Source organism: Leishmania martiniquensis, chromosome 33 (genome assembly GCF_017916325.1).
Source record: "Leishmania martiniquensis isolate LSCM1 chromosome 33, whole genome shotgun sequence".
Classification (NCBI taxonomy): Eukaryota; Euglenozoa; class Kinetoplastea; order Trypanosomatida; family Trypanosomatidae; genus Leishmania; species Leishmania martiniquensis.
This window is the reverse complement of record NC_090168.1, coordinates 527,049-546,238: the sequence shown is the minus strand read 5'-3', so window position 1 is coordinate 546,238 and position 19,190 is coordinate 527,049. Positions and strand designations below refer to the sequence as shown.

The 19,190-nt window shown below is 60.4% G+C and overlaps 6 protein-coding genes across 6 annotated transcripts; all 6 read right to left on the bottom strand.

Moving 5' to 3' along the window:
- Positions 1-138: 138 nt before the first annotated feature.
- Positions 139-2,508, bottom strand: LSCM1_02612 (uncharacterized protein; the record flags this gene model as incomplete). The annotated part of the gene is made up of 1 exon (XM_067320193.1): positions 139-2,508. One exon carries the CDS (start codon positions 2,506-2,508, stop codon positions 139-141), a length of 2,370 nt encoding a protein of 789 aa, XP_067175568.1.
- Positions 2,509-3,338: 830 nt separating this feature from the next.
- On the bottom strand, positions 3,339-4,433 carry LSCM1_02611 (uncharacterized protein; the record flags this gene model as incomplete). Its single annotated transcript, XM_067320192.1, has 1 exon — positions 3,339-4,433. The coding sequence occupies one exon, from the start codon at positions 4,431-4,433 to the stop codon at positions 3,339-3,341; it is 1,095 nt and encodes a 364-aa protein (XP_067175567.1).
- Positions 4,434-5,295: 862 nt separating this feature from the next.
- Positions 5,296-7,251, bottom strand: LSCM1_02610 (uncharacterized protein; the record flags this gene model as incomplete). The annotated part of the gene is made up of 1 exon (XM_067320191.1): positions 5,296-7,251. The coding sequence occupies one exon, from the start codon at positions 7,249-7,251 to the stop codon at positions 5,296-5,298; it is 1,956 nt and encodes a 651-aa protein (XP_067175566.1).
- Positions 7,252-8,002: 751 nt separating this feature from the next.
- On the bottom strand, positions 8,003-10,657 carry LSCM1_02609 (uncharacterized protein; the record flags this gene model as incomplete). The annotated part of the gene is made up of 1 exon (XM_067320190.1): positions 8,003-10,657. The coding sequence occupies one exon, from the start codon at positions 10,655-10,657 to the stop codon at positions 8,003-8,005; it is 2,655 nt and encodes an 884-aa protein (XP_067175565.1).
- A 1,426-nt stretch (positions 10,658-12,083) lies between these two features.
- LSCM1_02608 (uncharacterized protein) lies at positions 12,084-13,403 on the bottom strand (the record flags this gene model as incomplete). The annotated part of the gene is made up of 1 exon (XM_067320189.1): positions 12,084-13,403. One exon carries the CDS (start codon positions 13,401-13,403, stop codon positions 12,084-12,086), a length of 1,320 nt encoding a protein of 439 aa, XP_067175564.1.
- A 1,309-nt stretch (positions 13,404-14,712) lies between these two features.
- LSCM1_02607 (uncharacterized protein) lies at positions 14,713-18,834 on the bottom strand (the record flags this gene model as incomplete). The annotated part of the gene is made up of 1 exon (XM_067320188.1): positions 14,713-18,834. The coding sequence occupies one exon, from the start codon at positions 18,832-18,834 to the stop codon at positions 14,713-14,715; it is 4,122 nt and encodes a 1,373-aa protein (XP_067175563.1).
- Between the last annotated feature and the right edge of the window lie 356 nt (positions 18,835-19,190).

The window sequence follows — 19,190 nt, the reverse complement described above, 5'->3', positions numbered from 1 at the left end:
TGGGGAGCAGAGCGGTGATGATGGTGCTCTGGAAGGGCCTGGGTGCGGTGACGAAACAGTGTCACAGAATGCACCCTCGCCTCGTGTAAAGCCGCCCTCCTCTACTTTGGACCGAGCCCATTCTATCTCTCTCCCTTCTCATCCACCCGCGTCCGAGTTTCGGCGGCGCCGTGTAAGGTTTGATGGCACATAATTGTACTCGTTGCGTGTGTAGGCCTGCGCGTTATACCCCTGGCCGTGCACTACCACCCGACCGCCCCGCGCGATACAGGGCGAGGCCCAGTCCGGATTGTCGGTGGTGTCGACCTCCTTCTCCACTATGACGAGTGCACGAACCACGTCCACAACGATGAGGGCGATGTAGCCGTCATGGCACAACTCTGGGGCGAGAAAGAAACGCGTAAAGAACGGGAGCGGCCTCAGCGGCGGCGTCCCTGATGCCGGCATGTGGGGTTCGGCGACAGCCTCGACGGACTGATGGACGAAATCGCTGCGTTCTGCACCCATGGCTTGTCCGGTGATGAGTGACATGGCTTCCGAAAGCAGAGATCTATCGTTGAGTGACGGCGGTGCGCCCAGCGCCTCTCGAGCCGTGCCTCGAGTGTCGCTCCGAGCCATGATGGTAGCTGACGGGTACAGTTTGCGGTACAGCAGCGCCGGGTCATAGCAGCGGAAAGCCACAAAATCGTCGATCACGAGAGGCATGCCGAGCAGCGTGCCGACTACCATTCGTGCTTCTCTTTCTGTAATCTCCAAGAGGTCGCCGTGGAAGTCGCGCAGCATGCGGTTCATCGGGGGCTGCTGCTGCGGCGGCGTAGCGGTGCCGACGGAGTGGGTGGCGGTGGGACTGAGTGAGGGCGCGTCGGGCGAGCCTGCTGCGACTGATCGCCCTGCACGGTTGCGCGTCGTCTGCCCATTATTACGCACCGCTCGGTGATGATTACCGAGGTGCAGCCGCCGATGCTTCGCGCTTCGGAGCGTCTCAGAGAGACGCCGCAGAAACGCGGGGTCCTCGTCCTCTGTGCAGTTCCGCACATGGTAGTAATGCAGCTGATCACAAGCGTTGTTGGTGAAAGCGTCGAGGACTGCGAGAAGCTCGCTGAGCGGCAGAGATGCCTCTGGGTCGGCGCCGCGGTAGTGGCGATGTTGGTATGGCCTCCGTTGTTGCTGCGTCGCAGGGCCCAGCGAATCTGCTGCCGTCCCATTCACGTCGGATCGCATCTCGGCGGCCGGCGGCGAGGGAGAGGAGTGTGCCATGGCTTCCCGAGCTTCCGTGAGAGACAACCGCATCACATATTCAAGTACCTGCTCCTCTGTCATCCCAGAAAGACTGGCCGCAGCGCTGGACGCTGGTGAGGTGTGTCGGCGGTGGCTCACGCTGCGGCACCTACGAGACACCCCAGTCACTTCGGCAGCGTCATCGTCACTGCTCTTCTCCGCACCCACTGCTTCGATTGTGTACACGCGCAAGCGCAGAAGGGGATTGTGGTCGTTGATGATAGGCTCACCGACGCGTGGCAGCAGAGGCGGTGTGGACGGAGCAGCGACGGGAGCAAGCGCCGGACTGTTGCCAGCCGGCGTCCCGTTCGCCTGCGACGACGTGGTGCGAGGGTGCGGCGGTGTGGGGGTTGGCGCCGGTGACGCGGGCGACTGTGACGCAGCAAAGGAGGCCGGGGATGAGGGAGCAGCCAACAACCACTCACGTGTGCTATCGGCAGAGTTCGCGAAAAGCGGCGACGCATCGGTGGCCCATGGCAGCAGCGGCGCCGACGGCGAGGCGGACCGGGCACCAGAGGGGGAAAAGGGGCCGGCCACCGGAGGGGAGGCCGCCGTTGCCACAGCCTCGAGACAGCCGTCGTGCAGCGCTACAGTGAACATGCCCGTGTCCTTGTCCTCCACGTCCGCCAGCTCTTGGAAATGCCATTCGCGATGCGAATCCAGCACGTACACACGTCGCTCCTGGAAAAACCGCTCGTAGGCCGACATAAGCGGCTGCCGCTGTGCCGTGCGCGGCGAGTCTTGCGGACCTGCTGGTCCTGGCAGTATATCCGTGCTTTCTCGTTGGCTCATGGTGCCACTGCACGGCGACTCGGGGAAAAGCGGCGCTGTGCAGAGGAGCTTCCCGCCTCGAAGGTCGCGCACGTCGTCGTGGAAGTAGCGAAGCTGACGTCGCCACACACTTTCAAGCTTGTGGAGCACTACCCAGAGAGAGCGACAAGCGTGGCCGAGGGCGATAACGTCCATGTAGGAGAGGTACTTCGTGGTCATGTCCCAGCAGTCGGGCGGAAGACGCAGAAGACATACGCTCTGTTCATTGTACTTCTCCGCTACAGCGCGAAACTCTTCGCTAAGGAGAGCGTTGGCATTTCCAGTGCATGTGGCGATTGTAGGTGACCTGGCATGGGGCACTGCAGGGGACCGACGTTGTGCTACTGCCCCGCAACTCGCCGCTGACGATGTCGGCGACACCGGCTTCTTCCCGGAGAGACGGGAGGCCCATGTTGACATGAGCACTCGCTCGCTCCCGCACCCAGTGAGACAGAGATCAGAAAATGGAAAGACGTGCAAATACAAGCGGTCGCAGGACGTTGCCGCGCGGGAGCGAGAAGAGCGCGCCAGCGCTGCGCGTGTGTACGTCTGCGTGGTGGCGCGCGCTGCACTTTTTTCTTGCTTCCTGCGTCTAACTGTCCCGCGCCAAGAAGGTAAAAAGGTTGCTGTTGTGGTGGAGAGACGCCTGGGTTGTTCTTCTCCAAGTCAGATACCGTGGCGCCGTGCACAGAGAGGAGGGGGGGCCATGCGGCAGTCAGGGCAGAGGGTGTATGCTCGAGTGGGTAAGAGATTGGTGAGAAAAAAATGAGGGGAGGAAAGGCAGGTGGCGCCGCTTCTATATATCGGACTGTGTCAGGAAAGAGCCATACATACGCGCAGCGGAGTACAAAGCACGCGGAGAAAGCCGCTTGCACTCACGTGGCCTCAGGCCACTGCTGCCTTCGCTCTTATTCTGCTAAGGGCTCTCTGCCCGTTGACCACCGGACCTTCCCCCCTCCCCTACAGCGGCAGGGGTGGGGTCGAGGGGAGCCGCTTGTGCTTGAATTTACCAAAGAAAGTGTAAAGATGCAGGGGGCGGCTCGTCGACGTCCTTGTAGCCGATAGAATCCCCCTCAGCGAGAGGCGAGCGCCGAGGACCGGTGGCGGAGCGGAACCAGCCAAACCCACTTGGCGACTCCTCACGACCTTCCCCCTCCCCCTAAGATGCTGCTTGCCTTACCACATGCCCGGGGAAGGACACACGAGGTCTGCAGTCACTGGTCGCTCTTTTCACACCCTCATGCTGGTTCTCACAGACGGTTCCATGCGGGGATGCCGGTCGGCGAGTCGCGGGGAGCGAGCTGACGCCTCTTGAGCGCAGTGGCGGGCCGATAGCGGTTAGCGATTTGATGCCACTGATACCACAGCTGACGATGCACGCGTGGACGAAAGACGGATTGCATTTCGGTGTAGTGCAGGCCCGCAGTGAAGGGGCGCAGCGCTTGCCGCTCAGCTGTAATGTTTCGCTCTGTCTCTACCTGGAGAGCATCGCGCAACGGCGGCGGTGGCAGTGCCTGGTCGCCACGCAGCTGCAAGGCCATGAGCGTGGCGGCTGCGGAGTCTTGTGCAGAGTTGCGGGCATCTTCCTTGCCGCCCGTGGCCGAGGAGGAGCGCGCGCCGCTGCTACCATCCACAGACGTCACTAATGCTGTGCCTCTCACGGCCTCCTGGTCGCGTGCAGCTTCCACCTGGGCGTCTGTTGGTTTGCCCTTGTAGACATCCGCCTCCCAGGCGCCTTCGTACCCCTTCACACCGCGCTCAGCTGCCAGTCGACACAGATCGCTCGCCTCGCGCGGCCGATAGTTTCGAATCAGGCAATCATGGAGGAAACGAACCATGTTCGGGTGCAGCTGCCGATCCTCATCGACTATCTTCTTCAGCATCTGCAAGGCCTCCTTCCAGTGATTCATGCCCGGAATAGTCATGGTCACAATGACCGAGTTGTGCATCGTGTCGGTCGAGTCGAAGCCGTTTGCCTCACACGCCTGCAGTGCATTCAGCGCCACTCGCCAGTGCTGCAGTTTTTCTAGCCTACGGTTGATGTTGAAGTCGTAGTTGTAGCCATGCTCTGCGTTTGCCATGCCATTTACAATGTAGTAATACGTGGCGCCGTTGGGCTGCACGCCATCCTGCTGCATGGCGCGAATCACCTTGATCATCTCCAACGCGCGCCCCCACATGGACTGTGAGTACAAAATGGTGTTGTAGTGCTCCAGGGTGAGACGGTAACCCACCATGCGGCCCTTAGCCGCAAAGATCATCGCCTTCTGCCATGACGTCGTGTTGGACATGCGGCGCAGCACCCGCAGGAACTCCGTGGGATCTCTCCGTGTCGGGTCTGTCATGGTGGCTGGGAGGGGGGAGGGCTGAGGAAGAGTGGCCTTGCCCACATGCGCCTTTCGTATTCGTTACCTACGCGGCGTCGCTGCTGTGCACGCCGCACGCGATACTCCGTGGAGGGGGTGGGCAGCCACGGGAGTGCCAGTGTGCGGCGAAAACGGTTGGTACAACGCCCAACAGGGGAGGAAAGGGGCCGCGAGGCGCGCTAGACCCACTGGTACCCGTCAAGTCGGATACGCACGAAGAGCACAACTGTGCTGGTGGGCGCAGACGTCGACGCATCAGGCCGGAGACGAGAGAGGATCGAGAGGGAGAGAGAGAGGGAGAGGGGGTAGAGGGGATAAAAGGAGGCGCATCAGCGTTTTTTGTCTTTTTCTTAAAGGGGCAAAGAGAGGCTTGACCGTCTGCATATTGCCCTCGTCCCGACGAGACGGAGACATGGACGATCACGTTGTGGCCGTCTTCCAGGCCTCACGACACGAGGAGGAAAAACGACGCTAGTGCTAATCCGAATGCCCCCATCCAGCACGGACGCAACGTCTACGGGTACCGCTAGCCGTCGTTTGTGCGGTGCGGCGATGCACTGCGCCAAGAGGGTTCAGCATCAGGTGTCGCCCTTCGGCTCCCGAGAGGCCTCCTGCTGCCTTTTCCCCTTTCGATGGGCTCTCTGTTCCAGAAAGAGGAGGAGTTTGGGGGGGGGCACAGAAGGGTAGGCCAGCGAGAAGGGAGGGAGCCCGCACACTTGCTCTCTCTCTCATACTCACACACGTCCACTCTTACACGCGCAACCTGAAAAAAAACGAAGCAGACGGATCGACATGCCACTGCCATCGCCGCGATGCTTGTGCACTACTTCTGTTCTCCGTTTCAGAATATATTTACGCGGCTACCCTGACGGAGCACCTCCAGCAGCTCCTCTACTGTGTCACACTCGGCGCAGCGCTGCTCCAGCTCCGCGGGGCTGAATCCTTTGGTATCCGGAACGCTGCTATCACCGCTCTCATCGGAGGTGGACGCAGTGGTGTCCGCTTTCGATGCATTCGCCGACGCCGCCTCCAACAACGAGCGCAGCTCTTCCAGCTGTGCTGAGGGAAGCTCCGTGTGAGAGAAGAAGTGCTTCACCATGGCCACCGCACATGCCGCGTCAAAGTTGTGCATGTGCAGCTTCATGGTGACCACACCAGGCCTCAACAGAGACGGGTGCAGCCTCTCGATGTGGTTTGTCGTCATAATAACAATGCGCTGCGGAAAGTCGAGCACGCCGTTCAGCGCGTTCGTCAGACCCTCGACAGTGAGGGCGCGATCAATCTTTCGACTCTTGGCCTTCACTTTGACCACCTCGCGCTCCGTCGAGGTCTTCGATGAGGCGGTTTCCTTACCCAACGAGACCTTCTCAGCCACTTCGCTATCTTCCTCATCGACCTCGTCGCCGGGATCGCCGCCGCTCTCCTTTTCAGAGTCACCGCTTGAGGGAGGCACAGATTTCGAGGTCCCTGCCTTTCGTCTTTTCCGCTGCTTCACCGACTCCCCTCCTGCTGCTGCTACCTCCCCCGACTCACCCTTGAGGACGATCGTCGTCGTGGCATCCACATCTTCGAGGATGTACACCAGCTTGGCCGGGTCTAGCACCTCCACTGATTCGTAGTTGCATCCGGAAGGGCTGAACATGCCACCATCTTTGTGCTCTTTCACTTTAAAGCGCCCACTGAACATGCACTTGATCAGCTCCTCGTTGCTGCGGATTCGGGAGAGCGAGATGGCGAACAGGTCCCGCTTGGTGTAGGCGGCAACAGCCTTGGCAAGACTTGTCTTGCCGGTGCCAGGAGGTCCGTAGAGCAGCAGCACCAGCTTCTGCGGGTACCCGGGGATGGCGTACTTGCCGGTCTTGTTCTCGAAGTCGTCAATGAGCTTGATGAGGCGCGGCTTGGCCGGAAAGAAGAGAGACTGGAACGTCTTTTCGGAGCGCAGAGGGTAGCAGTTGCATTCCACCGCTCCATCGTTGCTGGTCGTTTCTTCAGCGCGGACAGCGTTCAAGCTCAGCTTTGGTCGCGAAAGCAGCGGCTGATAGAGGAATCGATCTCGGCGCTTCTTGGCCTCTCGATACTCGAGGCGGTAGTGTTCCAGTGCGCGTTCCAGAAGAGACTGGATGGCGTCGCCGTTGGCGCTGGCATCGCGCTCCAGCTGGGCGACGGCCTCGCTCACCTTTTCTTCTGCCGTGTCGTCGCGCTTCAAGTGGAGCGCCTGGACCAGAGCGGGAAAGCTATGCTTGTACTGAGTGATCGTGAAGAGCGACTCTTGCGCCACTAGCGAGTTCCTCGTCCCGCCTTGACGGCTCTCGTGCCTGTTCTGCCCGTCGCTGCTGTTTTTGCCTACATTCTGCTTTAGCTCGAGGTGCTTCGTAAGACGCATGGGAAGCTCTTTTGCCGGGCCGGCGTCCACAAAGCAGTAATCTCGCAAGGCGTCGGTGTAGCTCGCCGCGTCTCGAAGTACCTTTCCCGGTACGGAAAGGTACTTGAGCTCGGCCACGTCGAAACGGGGCTTCAGTACCCTTGTCACATACGTCGACAGCGCTACACGCAAGGTTTGGCCATAGTAGAGCCCACCGCCGTGCTCAAACGTCTTGAAGGTCGCACTCGTGGAGTCGACGTTGGAGAAGTAGGCGAGAAGACGGCTGACCAACTGCGGCCACCATGTGCGCGTAATGTAGGCAACTGCACTTGACACGAGCGGCAGAAGCGCAGCAATCATCATATCTGTCAACAAGTTCCCTGTGCGCAGGGAGTACATGAAGTTGAGATTCAGCAGATCGGTATACGAGTCCATTGCTGCCAGTGTAACTGTACGTGAGGTGCTAAGAAGAAGAGGGAGGCGGCGACCTGAGAGGTCAGGCAGCTAAGCATAGACGTGCGTGCTTGTGTTTGTGTAAGGCATTCACCATCCGACACACACACACACACACACAGAGACACAGAGACACACGAGCACAACGAATGGCACCAGCGCGCTTGTTCACTTTCTCTTCCCTTTCCCTCAGAAGAGCACTGCGTGTAGGCCGCTGAGTGTGGCTTCGACGAGGGGCGGAGAGGAGGAGAGAGTGCGGGCGACAGTGAACGTGACGGTTGCTGATCAGGATAGCATTTTTGCACGAAGGAGTAGGCGGTCATCGTGAGCCGTTGGTGGACGAAGATGATCGGATGTGCGCGGGAGATTACCAATTGACTGCGTTGAACGAAAGTTATGCGCGTCGGGACATTTTTCAAGTCTGCGTCATCACCACGTGTACCGCTGTGTCTTCTACTCTTTTCCTCCTCCTTCGCACACAGACAGACAACACTCTGAGGCTGCATGTGCGCACTGTCTTGTTTTCAGAGGTGCTTCGACCTAATGTCCCCAAGACGCACCTCGAATGTGTGCGGTGGTCCAAGACGCACAATCGCACACACACACACACACGCCAAAAAGAGAGTTCAGAGAGGGGGGCAGCGAAGGGTAACAGGAGAGAGAGGGGGGAGGTGAATGCCGCATCACCTCCACGTACAACGCCAGACCCGCCCGACGTGCTCCCTACCCACTCTCAAAGGCTTGACGTCACCGCTGAAATAAAGTTCTTCGTGAGAGAGCTGAGGGCCACTCTTACCGAGAGTGACGACGCTGCGGAGGAGGAGGATGCTCCATCGAATAGGAGCCTCTGCACTCGCTCTGCATCCTGAGCCGATACCCTGCCGGCGCGACTGTGACCATGCGCGACGACGCTGGGGGGAGTGTTGCGACCATCAGTTCCCGAGTGCAGAGCCGACGAGTCACGCCTCTGCTGTGCTGACGCAAGATGCCTTTGATATATAGAGTTCAGTGTTGCTGTTACGTGATCGGACACAGCACTAGCGACTCTGCTTCCTTGAAGCCAGCGTAGCTGCATCGACGCACGGTCAACGTCTTCGGCATGCGGCACCTTATCCCACAGGACTCGAAGCACTGCACCTCGTACGCTGACTGGCAGACTCGAAGATAGAGGAAAATACAGCAGTTCCTCGCCAAGTCGAGCTGCTTCGGTACAGCCAGGAAATAAAACGGCGTCCTCAAACTTGAGCGCCTCCACCCCGACCGTGTCAGGTGCCGCTGCGAAGGAATCCCACGTGCGCGGACGCACCGCTGCTGCCTCGACACGCGCCTCGGTTCGGAGAAGCTCGGCGACTGCTCTAGGGGAGGCGGGGTAAGCGAGGCGCACAAGGAGTGCTGTGGCGAAAGCCTCAACACAGCAGCTGCTACGGCGACTGCCCAGCGCGGTTTCCCCGTCGTCCGCTGCCGACACGGCTACTACCCACGGCGGGAGTTGAGCGACGAAGGACCAAAGGGAGACATACTCCACGGAGGTGTGGGCGGTGGTCGCCGCGCCGCTCGCCGCTTGGGGGGCACCGCCAACGGCCACGATAGGCAACATGAGCAACCACGACCATCGCAGTCGGATCCGCCACTCTACTGCCGAGTTAGTCGGCTCGTCTTCCGGTGCCGTGAGAGTTGCGGCCGCGGCTCGACTAGGCGACAGAGACCCCGCCACCGTGAGAGATCCCCCGCCTCCTCCGTCAGTGTAGGCGTCCACTGGTGAGGTGGCGGGAGACTGTGGCGCGGCTCGTAGCGAAGCAGCAGCGAGGGGGGCCGTGATGTAGGTGGTGCGTTCTTCCACTGACGTGCTGGCCGAGATGCTGTGCGATGCGACCCTCGTCGCGCTTCCGTTCGCCGCTGGACCAACGCCCCTAGTGCAGTGCGCCAGCAGCCGGCGTAGCTGCTCTTGTGCGTATAGGGGCACACTCAGCAACATCTGCTGAGGAAAGCGTCGGAGCCCCGCCGAGGTCTCCAGCAACATAGCCGAACCCAGACGCAGCATATTCGCCTCGCACCAAGCGGCGGTGCAGAGCCGGTGCACCCATCGAGACCAGAGCTCGGCGATCAGCTCGCTGGTGCCGGAGACCGCGTTGAGCGTCGCGGTAAGAGCAGAGGATAGAAGTGCGCGCCGCCGCAGCGCTGGGGCGGCGGGGTGGGGAGAAAATCTCGCCTTTGCCTGCCAGGCCCTATCATTGTAGCGGCTTTCCGCCCGCTCTGGCTGACACTGCCTTTTCATGTGCATCAGCAGAGCACTGTCGGCGCTGCACAGTTCCACGACTGCCCCACCGTACATGCCGGCATCATCGAAGGCGGTCAGGCACAGATCCGCCCGCACAGACGACATTGTGCACTGCGACTGGCGCGCGCTCACCCACTGAGGACGACCTTGTGGCTCCAAGCCACGCACAGCATCGGGCGGCAGTGTTGGCACGCAAAGCTCCACGACTTGCCAGCCGTGCATCTTGGCGAGTATGCACGCCTTCTCACGATTACGAACGCTGCGGCCGCGAATACTGGCGAGGACCAGCACACCAGCTTCTGGCGCAGCGCCAGACGCGAGCGAGTCCGCCTCACGTCGGCGCAGCTGATGGATCAGCTTGCGCATGTGACGCAAGTCTACGTCGTAGTGCGCCGCATCGGCGCGAATGTCGTACCCAACGACCACCGTCCCCTGGCGGCGACAGAAGTCGCGCATTATAGGAATAAGGTGCGTAGTCCACGGGGCGGTGAGCAGACCGGGCACGAAAATTGCAACTGGCGAGCTTTTCGGACGTGCGTGCAGATAATTCAGGTAAGCCTTTAGCGCCAGGGGCGTCGTAGTAGAGAAGAACGCTGAGCACCTTCGTGGTGGAGCAGCAATAGGATACGGAAGCGGGACGCTGAGCGGTGCCGACGGCAGTGACGGCGCGCCAGAGTCGACCACTGCGCCGAGGAAGCGAAGAAGGGACTCCTCCTCGCTCGGAGAGCGCGCAGCGGTGGCCTCGGTAAACCTGAGCGAGGCCCTCCAGTCTACCTTCAGCAGCCTTTCTGCGAGCGAGCACACGATAGCAGCATGTGAAAGCTCTGCAATCAGTGTAGCAGATGAGGAGCTTAGCTTGGCTGCTTTAGGGAGGCCAGAGGCTGTTGAGAAGGACCCGGTGAGGAGAGGGAAAAGCACCCGCCTGGCAAACATTAATACAGCAGCCCGCTGTACCTTTGCGCGTGCCATGAGAGCGATGACGCAAAGCACTCTGCGAAGTGCCGCTTGTGCTGCCGGAGGGAGAGAGCCTTCCAGAGCGGCCAAGAGCAATGCTGCCCCACCCCTTACACGCACCAGGGGATAGTGCTCCACATAGCCACTAAACGGCATGTCTGAGTGAGAGAAAAAGAAAACAAGAGGAAAAGAAGTGAGGGTCATAGAAGTATGGCAGAATCAGCGTATAAAGAGAGGAAAGGCAGGGTGTGTGTGGTATGCGCGCGCTTGCCGGCATAGTGGTAAGTCTTGCACCCCCTTCCCCCTTCTGTGCGCTTCTAGGCGGCGCCAATGACCTCCACTTTTTCTCCCGTATTCTTGACGAGAAGACATCCTACAGTTTCGCAGAGAGCTGTCGGGCGCGTTACAGCGGAGAAACCTCACCGACGTCTAAAAGCACTCGCGTAGCTTTGAAAGGACTTGCCGACGGGACAGACAGTGCGGGCCTCAACTGCTCTCCTGCAAGGGGTGCGACAATCTTGTGATGAGAAAAAAAAACGGGAGAAGAGACTGGAGACACAGAGATGGAGCGCAGTGATCGATGGAGCCCCTCTAAAACGCGCAAGGGAAGGACAGGAAGGACCTGTTGCGCGAAAACGGAGTCTCTGCTTAGCGAGTTCTATTGGGTTGAGTCAAGATAACACATCACTTCCTCTGCAACGGAGAGTAGGCAACTCCAACACGACATGTCTGCATCCTCTTCTCCTTCTTCACTCTCTCGAGTGGCATTTAAACAAAAAAAGAGGGGTGCGACAACCCCACTTTGATACATGCATACCCAAGTCTTTTTGTGCATTGCCTAACCCCCACACCACTGTGGGTCGAAAGAACGCCCATGAAAGTGGGCGACTGTCGCCAGTGGCCACTTGTTCCCATTCTTGGTTCATTTTTGGTTTCAGTGCTTTCGCTTCACTTGACCATAAGCCCTCCTCTTCAGCACGGCAGCGTGGCCACCTATCCCTCACACGTACCCATACCAAGGAAAGGGGGGAGGGGGAGCGGAGCGGAGAGCAAGAGCTGTTATGGAGAAGAGGCACACCAAAAAAGGCTGCGGCGGCCGCGGCGCGGAATCACTGGTCGAGCGAAGGGAGCTCGAATACGTCGCGGCGTTGTAAGGTGCAGCGACACCACTGCAGCTGGCGGTGGATGCAGGGGCGGTGACGACGGGAATGGGCTATGGGCAGATCGGTAAGATGTACATCACGGATGCGCGTACACACACACACACACCCATACGCCTTTGAAGCACGCGGCCTCGCGTCAACCGCGAGGAGACCAAGCGCCTCAATCCTGACGACCACCAAGCGAAGCAAGCAAGCTAAGCAAGAAAAAAAACGACGTTCTTTTTTACATCGAATGACCGACAACGGGAAGAGGACTGAGACCACGGGGAGGTGGACTACGATTTGGTGCGCTGCACGACCGCCTCGCTTTCCCCCCTCGTCCACCCCACAGAGCTTGAACACCACGAATCACTGACACCAACGTCGAGCCAACAATAGCAAAACCAAATGAAACGAACTAGTAAGGAGAAGAGTCCGGCTTATGACATCGCCGGCGCTGCCTCACCGCTGCCCTCCATCTCACCCGCGACGGACTCCCGTTCCGTCTCCATCTTCAGCCGTAGGCTCAGTTGCTGGTTCGCGTGCCGCAAGTACTTAATCTCATCCTGCTGCTGCTTGAGCCGAAGCTGCCGCTCTTCCTCAAAGCGTTGCTCCACTTCCTTACACGTTTCGAGCAACTCGTGCTTTCGTATCTCTAACGCGACTTTCTCCTGATGGAGTGCAGCGAGGCGCTCTTTCAGAGCCAGAGTATCGTGCGTGTCACGCAGAAGCTTACCGGAGGCGAATCGTTGCCCTTCGCGCAGCAAAGCTGCGTGGACCTGAAGCGCGTGCTCTGCTTCCTCTCGCACACGCGCCAGCAACAGACCTCGTGCCGGTTCCTCAACTGTAACCTGGCGCACCAGCTCGGAGAACAGATCTCGATAAAGAGCACGCCGAATGGGACACAGGCCAGTAGGCTGCGCGCGGCGAGCTTCGAGGCGCTCCTGCAGTGCAGCGTGGAGTGCTACAACATCTTCACGAAACGCAGGCGCCGCCGAGACCGTCTGAACAGAAAACAGATGCTCCGCGTCTTCTTCCCCAGCTTCGCTCTCGAAACTTGCACCACTAGGAGACCCAGTGCAGCTAGGAGCAGCGGCAGCGGGCTGCGGCTGAATGGGGAAGAGAGTGTCAAGCAGTGCACCAGTGTCCTGGATGTGCCGCATGAGATACGGCATGCTCATCGACACTGCTTGGCTGTCTGCGGAAGCCATAGCCGCTGTAGCAGTTGCCGTGACGGTCGCTGCCAAGGGCGCGTGAGATGAGGCTCTGGGGCTCGGTATCGAGGCAGCAGTCGGTGATGGCAGTGCCGAGACCAAACCATGCCGCACGTCTGCTGCCGAAAGATGCCCAGAGTTGTCCGCCGTGGCTGCAGCGGCGGAGTATGTGATGGCTTCATGGCCTTTGGTATCACCAGCGAGGGGGCCTTTGCATTTCCCTGTTGCGCGGATAGCCTGCACACGCAATAGTGGCGCCAATGACACGCCCGATGCAGTTGGTGTGGTGACATTGCATGCCTGCCGGTACACATTCTGCGCCGTGCGTTTGGCGTCGTGCAGCTTGCGCGCTACGTGAGACGGTGCGGCGACGCCGGTGCTTAGGGGCTTTTGAGAGCTGATAATAGCAGGGGTGTCAAGAACCGCCTCTGTGATGGCTCTTCGAAGCGCAAACAGGTTGATGGTGCTCGGGTCGCTACCGGTGGCGCGCACCAACACAGGTGGGTTCAGCTGGAGGAGAGGCGCGGTGAGATCAGCCTGATCCATGATGCCCTTGCTACACCCTCTTCGGGTGCGTGCGTTACTGTTGACAACTCCGTGCGCGATAGATGGTATCGCTAGCGAGAGAGAGAGAGGGAGGGAGGGCTGCCTTGGGAAGCGGAGGAGGTGCGGCGACAAATCACCGGTACGCTGCGGGAAGGGACTATGCAGTGGAGAGGAGGGAGACGGCCGTGCACGTGCAGAGAGAGAAAAGTGAGAGGGTATGGGTGGAGAGCAAGTTGATGGCGCCTGCTTCCTACCCGTGATGCCACAGGTCTTTGTCGTTGGTGCAGAAGGGCCAGGGTGAGGGCAGAGGCGCAGGATACAATTAACACGAACGACCGTAAAAGGAGGGATGCGTGCATGTTCGAGCGCCGGTGGGTGTCCGACGCGTCAACAACGCCGTCGAGTCAGCCGCCATCGACGCCCTTGTAGGGCGCACAGAGAGCGCGACAAGCCACTTTCCCGGCTCCTTGTGCGCTGTCGTGCATTTGGCCGCAGGACACCTCATTTTTGCCCTTGACTGTACTTTATTTGATGCGGATACATCGTAGGAGTGCATCCTAGCGGCCACATGGGGAAGCCTGTCTCTCGATTCCTCCTACCCCATCTGGAAGCCGAGAGGGACACCCAGGCGCGGGAGGGGGGACGGTGCGGGGCTGTGGGGAGCGCACGTCCGCCTTAGAAGGGATGGAAAAGTATGCGAGGCGTCCGTCGTGTACATCATACGAATGATATTGCCGTGCATGGCCTCGGGAAAGGAGGGCGCCAAGGAAGAAGAGGACAGGTGCGTGATGGTGGCGCGTAGGCACGCACAACTACCGAGGCTGCACGCAACCGTCACACCCCTCTCCCTCATCGTGTAATGCGAGGGGCGGAGGCATACACCCCTGTCACGCCGCTGCTGCAGCACACATTACCTGTTCCCTCAGGTGCATGACAAAAAAAAAGACACTATCCGCAGGAATGACGCCGTTGGGGATGGAGGTAGAAAAAAAAAGGTGACGCACACACAAAAAAAGCGACCGCCGTAGACACAGCGCACACGTACCTGTGCGTCCGACCGAAAGGAGAAGAGGAGTGTGGGGACGCAACAGGACAGCTCCAACCGAGTGCGAGGGGCACCTGTAGGAATGCCAGTCGGTTGCCGACTAGAAGAGCCCCCAGCTTGAAAGCCCACGCAAAAGCTGACGTCCTTCAGGCGCCCTTTTCGCCCGAGATCCTCTCCACCCGCCAGAAGCGCTGCGCGGCGGCAGAGGGTAGGAAAGCATTGTGCAGTCGGCGGCCCCCTCCTCTTAGATGGGCGTCTCTTGTCTCACGAGTTTGCCACGACACTGCCGAAGCGGCGGGCACCGAAGTGCAGCCGCGGGTCGGACCGCATCACCCGCGTGTTCTTGCGCGCAATAAAGCGAAGCACACCCATCTCGGACGGACGGAACAGTTTCTCGGCCCAGGACTCCAACGTGGCGCCACCGTTCAGACAGGTGTCCTGCAGAGACGCAGCGCCCAGGCCTAGTAGAAGTTTCACTGCTGGCAAGTCCGCCCGCTGCAATGCCACTTCGATAGCGGGAATCTCGGGCCCGTCGAGCGGGCACGCCTGCACTGTTGTGATGCCGTTCTCAAACATCACACTCAAGGCTGCCGTGTGGAAGCGACGGGCGCCGCCCATGTCGCGGACAGCGAGCCCCGGCGTGTCTCCGCTTTCGTGAGCGTTTCCGGCAAACAACAAAGTGTGCAGGGTCTCCGCAGTCATGTACGTGTGCGGGGCGACCTCGAAGGACTGCCAAAGCGCGGTGACGCGCGCCTTCGAGTCGAGGACATCGACGCTGTAGGCGTTGGGGCAGTCCAGCGTGAGAGGCAGAGAGGCCGTGGTCGGGGCGAGGCCGACCTCGTCACGTATCTCTTCCCGGATCACCTGGAGCACTGCAGAGCTCATAAGGGAGGGGCGCGGGGACTGTGCGGCGGCCGTTGGTGAAGACTCCGAGCCATAGCCATGCTTTCCGGAGGCGCTTAGCGAGGACACAAAGGACGAAGTGCGTCTGCGCGCTGCCGACGCACTAAGTGGACCGCCACCGCTGTCGTCCGTTTTGCTGCCCGCAGATGCTTCCGCGCCGAGGCGGGCGAGAAGAGCGTCGTAGGTGCTGCTGTGAGCTTCAACCAGCTCGAAAAGCTCTGGCAGCTGCTCACGCATCTTGGAGACTGCAGCTTCACTGTACTGTTCCTTGCGCAGGCGCCAGCGAATCTCGTTCCACATGTAGTAGGCAAACAGTTGCACCGTTACTTCCTTCTTGGAGCAGCTGCCGTCCCCATGCCTGCAGCTGGTGGACGACCACGCCTGGACGAGATCGGTCAGGGAACAATATCCAGTGCTCCCGAACAGTTCAAACGGCGGTACCTTCTCAAAGACGCGCTGCCGCGTGGCCCCACGACAGAAGTCCATGCTGCAGAGGAGAAGCAATTTGGTGGTCCCAGCGCGCGTGCGGTCTTGCGGGCGCCGCACCCGCCGCATTGTCTTGAGCTCCAGTAGATGCGAGAAGAGGGCGGTATGGGCGTCGACGTCGTCGTGCTGTGCTTCTCTTACGTTCGCATCTCCCATCTTGCTGGTATTCTCGTCCGCGATGGAGGTGAAGCGGTGCTCGGCGTCGTCGAGGATCATCGCTACACGCGAGGGCAAAGGTGCCGGTGTCGTCGTGAGGGCCAATAGAAGCAGGACGAGGTCGCTTTGATAGAGCCGCTGATGGCGTACGGTCGCCGCGTGCGCGACTCCAGTCGTCACAGCTGCGACCGGCGTCTCGGGAGCGGCGGCGGCGAACGCGGCAGCCTTAGAATTGGCAAGGCCAATAAAGGCAGTAGTCACAAGAGGATCCTGGCGAGGATGACCGCTTTCGAGCCGCTCTGCGACGTACGTGCGCGCCACGCTTTCTTGCAGCGTGTACTGCGACGGGGCTACTGGCACACCACGCGCGTCCACGGCATTGATGCGATCGAGGCGCCTCTGGAGTTCCAGTAGCACACGCTGAAGAAGCGGTGTAAACACCAACGTTGGGTGCTCCTTGCGGAGACTGCGTCTCCGCAAGGATGCGTCGCGGGCTTTCAACTTCTCGATCCGTAGCTGAAGGAACTCCGTGGCATCCTCGACCGCCATCTCGCGCACTTCCTCATCGGCGTCGCTCTCTTCTTCCTCGTCGGGCATCTCCGCTCCGTTGTCAGCAGTGTCTGCATCATCACCCGTGACGCGTTCGTCGGCCGCCGCGTTGACACCCCACTGCCGAATCAGCTTCGGCGGCAACCGCATCCACCACCACAGCGCCAGGCGCAAGAGACTAAGGTGACGGAAGAACCCTAGCTCAACTGGCCGCGTAGGGAGCAGCCCGGCATCCAACAGAGAGGTCAGCACTAGGCGCCCGTAGTGGCCAGGGTTAACGATGCTGTCCAGCGCGGTGCCCCAACGGTGCAGGGAGCTGAGCTCTGCCGCTTTCACCGGGCTGGCCGCTGCCGCAACTTCACTATCGACGCCTTCTTTGTCGTCTTCCTCCGGGTGTTGCCCCGGCGGCGCCCTCCACCGACGCACCTGATCGGCCCCAACAACGTGGAAGACGTCAGTGAAGGCGGGCAGCGCGTAGAGAGGGTTCGCATCAATCCACAGATTGCCAAGTGGGTAGGGAATCCGAAGTGCATCCTGCTGAAGCGCGCGCTGCCGGGCGCGGCAGATGGTCGCCAAAATAGGGAGAGCCACGGGCGTGTCCACAGACAGCCAGGCGTGGTCAAACGTCTGCAGCACGGCAAGAGGGGAGACACTGCGCATCGCCGCTGCGCCCCCCGCGTTGTTGTGGCCCTCCGCCTCATCGGGGTCGTCTTCACTTTTCGGTTCTGCGTGAAGGGGCTGCAGGAGACAACACCGCAACGCAGCAGGGGAGAAAAGCGCTGCCAGTACAATGGGGCTGACAGGGATGATGCTGTCCATTGCGTACACCGGGACGTGACAGCTGCTCTTCGCTTTTGCCTCTCCCTCGCTGTCCGCCTCGCTCGCGGCCTCATCGTCTGAGACGAGGTCAGCGCCGTCCGCGAACTCGTCCTCCGGCTGGCCTCCTTCGCAGCTCAGCTGCTCCTCTCGCCGGCGCCGACACGCCTCCATCACGAGGTATGGGTGCGTATCCAGCAGGTGCCACTCCTCACTGGCCTTGTCGTACACGATGAAGAACTCATATTCGGTGAATGGGAAGTGCGGCAGTGCAGCCACGGGCGGTGGCGCTGTGGAAACGCTAAGCGGCACGCGTGAGTGGCTGGGCTCACCCGCTGATGCCAGGTCGTCCGGGTAGCCCTGCGCCTCCTCGTCAGACGGGTGTTCCTCTTCGCCAACCTCGCACGCATTGAATGCGCCGAGCAAGCTCTTCGACGTGAGCGGGGCGGGTGCCGCGCTGTCACTGCTCGCCTCCTCACTTTCCTCCTCTAAACCATCGCCAAGGAAGGCGCCAGAGGCGAGGAAGTAATCTGCGCTGTGGTGGGTAGAGTCCGCCAGCTCGGCGTCTTCGTCACTCTCTTCTGCCCCTGCGGGGCTCGATTTGCCAGTGCAAAGCCGCCCAGCCGCATCGATCCGCAGCTGGTCGGCCGGGTGCGGCTCGGGCGCAATGATCCAGCCGTACATGATGTGAAGCACACGCTGAAACGTGTGCACATCATTGGAGAGCAGAGCTGGAAGCCAATACGGCGGAGGTTTCTGCATCGTTGTCCACGGCCACAAGACTCCTTCGAGTGGATCGGTGCTGCCGTCTTCCTCTGCAACTTCACCGCCGTCGCCGTCTTCCACTTTCCCGTCTGCCCCGTCGTCGAGACGCGACTGTAGCTCTCGCCTCTCTCGCGCGCGCTCGGCCACCAGGAAGCGCCGCTGACGTTCTGCGTCACCGTGGAGGTGGCGCAGAATGAGACGACGTCGAAGCGCCGCCAGGGGTGCTGCGTAATCGTTTTCGTACTGGTGATGGACTGCACAGCAGCCCTGCAGTTGGGCGGCGGCACTGCTTGTTGAGTCCGCTTCCTCTTCCTCCACCTCCTCGCCGGCGCTGCCTCTATCTGCTGTCACCTCCTCGTCGCCCTCCTCGCCGCTGTCGCGGCGCTTGCTGTAGACACCGCGGGGGTGAAGTTGACCAATTATGCCTCTTGTCAGGCAAACATGCACGCACGTTGGCTCACGAGCCACGCTCGCTGACGCTCGCTGGGGTAGCACCAGGCTAATGGTCTTTGGGAATGGCTTCGGCGCTGGTGTGTCGTCGAGTGCGTCGTAGTCTACCTCATCTTCCGCCTCCTCATGGGAGGGGTGCGAGGACTGCGGCTCCTGCTCTGCCTCGGACTCAGATTCGTCCTCTTCCTCCTCGGCATTGCTATACGAGTCATCCTCCCGATCAGAGGCGACGCTGCCCTCTTCGTAATCTTCCGATGGCATTGTGTGAACCAACGCTATTCAACTCAACAATACGGTTTGGATGCGTGCAGGGTGCGGTTCGGCTTTAGGTACACGACTGCGCGGCTAACATATGCAGAGAAAGAAGGGAGAAGGGATGTAGGGGGGGGAGTGCCGGAGGTTCCGCTTCGAGTATATCAGAGTCGCGTGGGATGGAGGCACGGGAGATGAACGAGGGTGGGGCAACACTCGTGCACCCTGCACGAAGGGGAAGAGGTGCCCCTCTTCGGAGGGCTCCCCTGCCACATGCATGGAGGGAGACGGGAAGGCGCAGAGACTCTCGACGATACCCCTGTATCGGGTGCGTTCTCTTCCATGTTCTCATCCAATGAGCACAA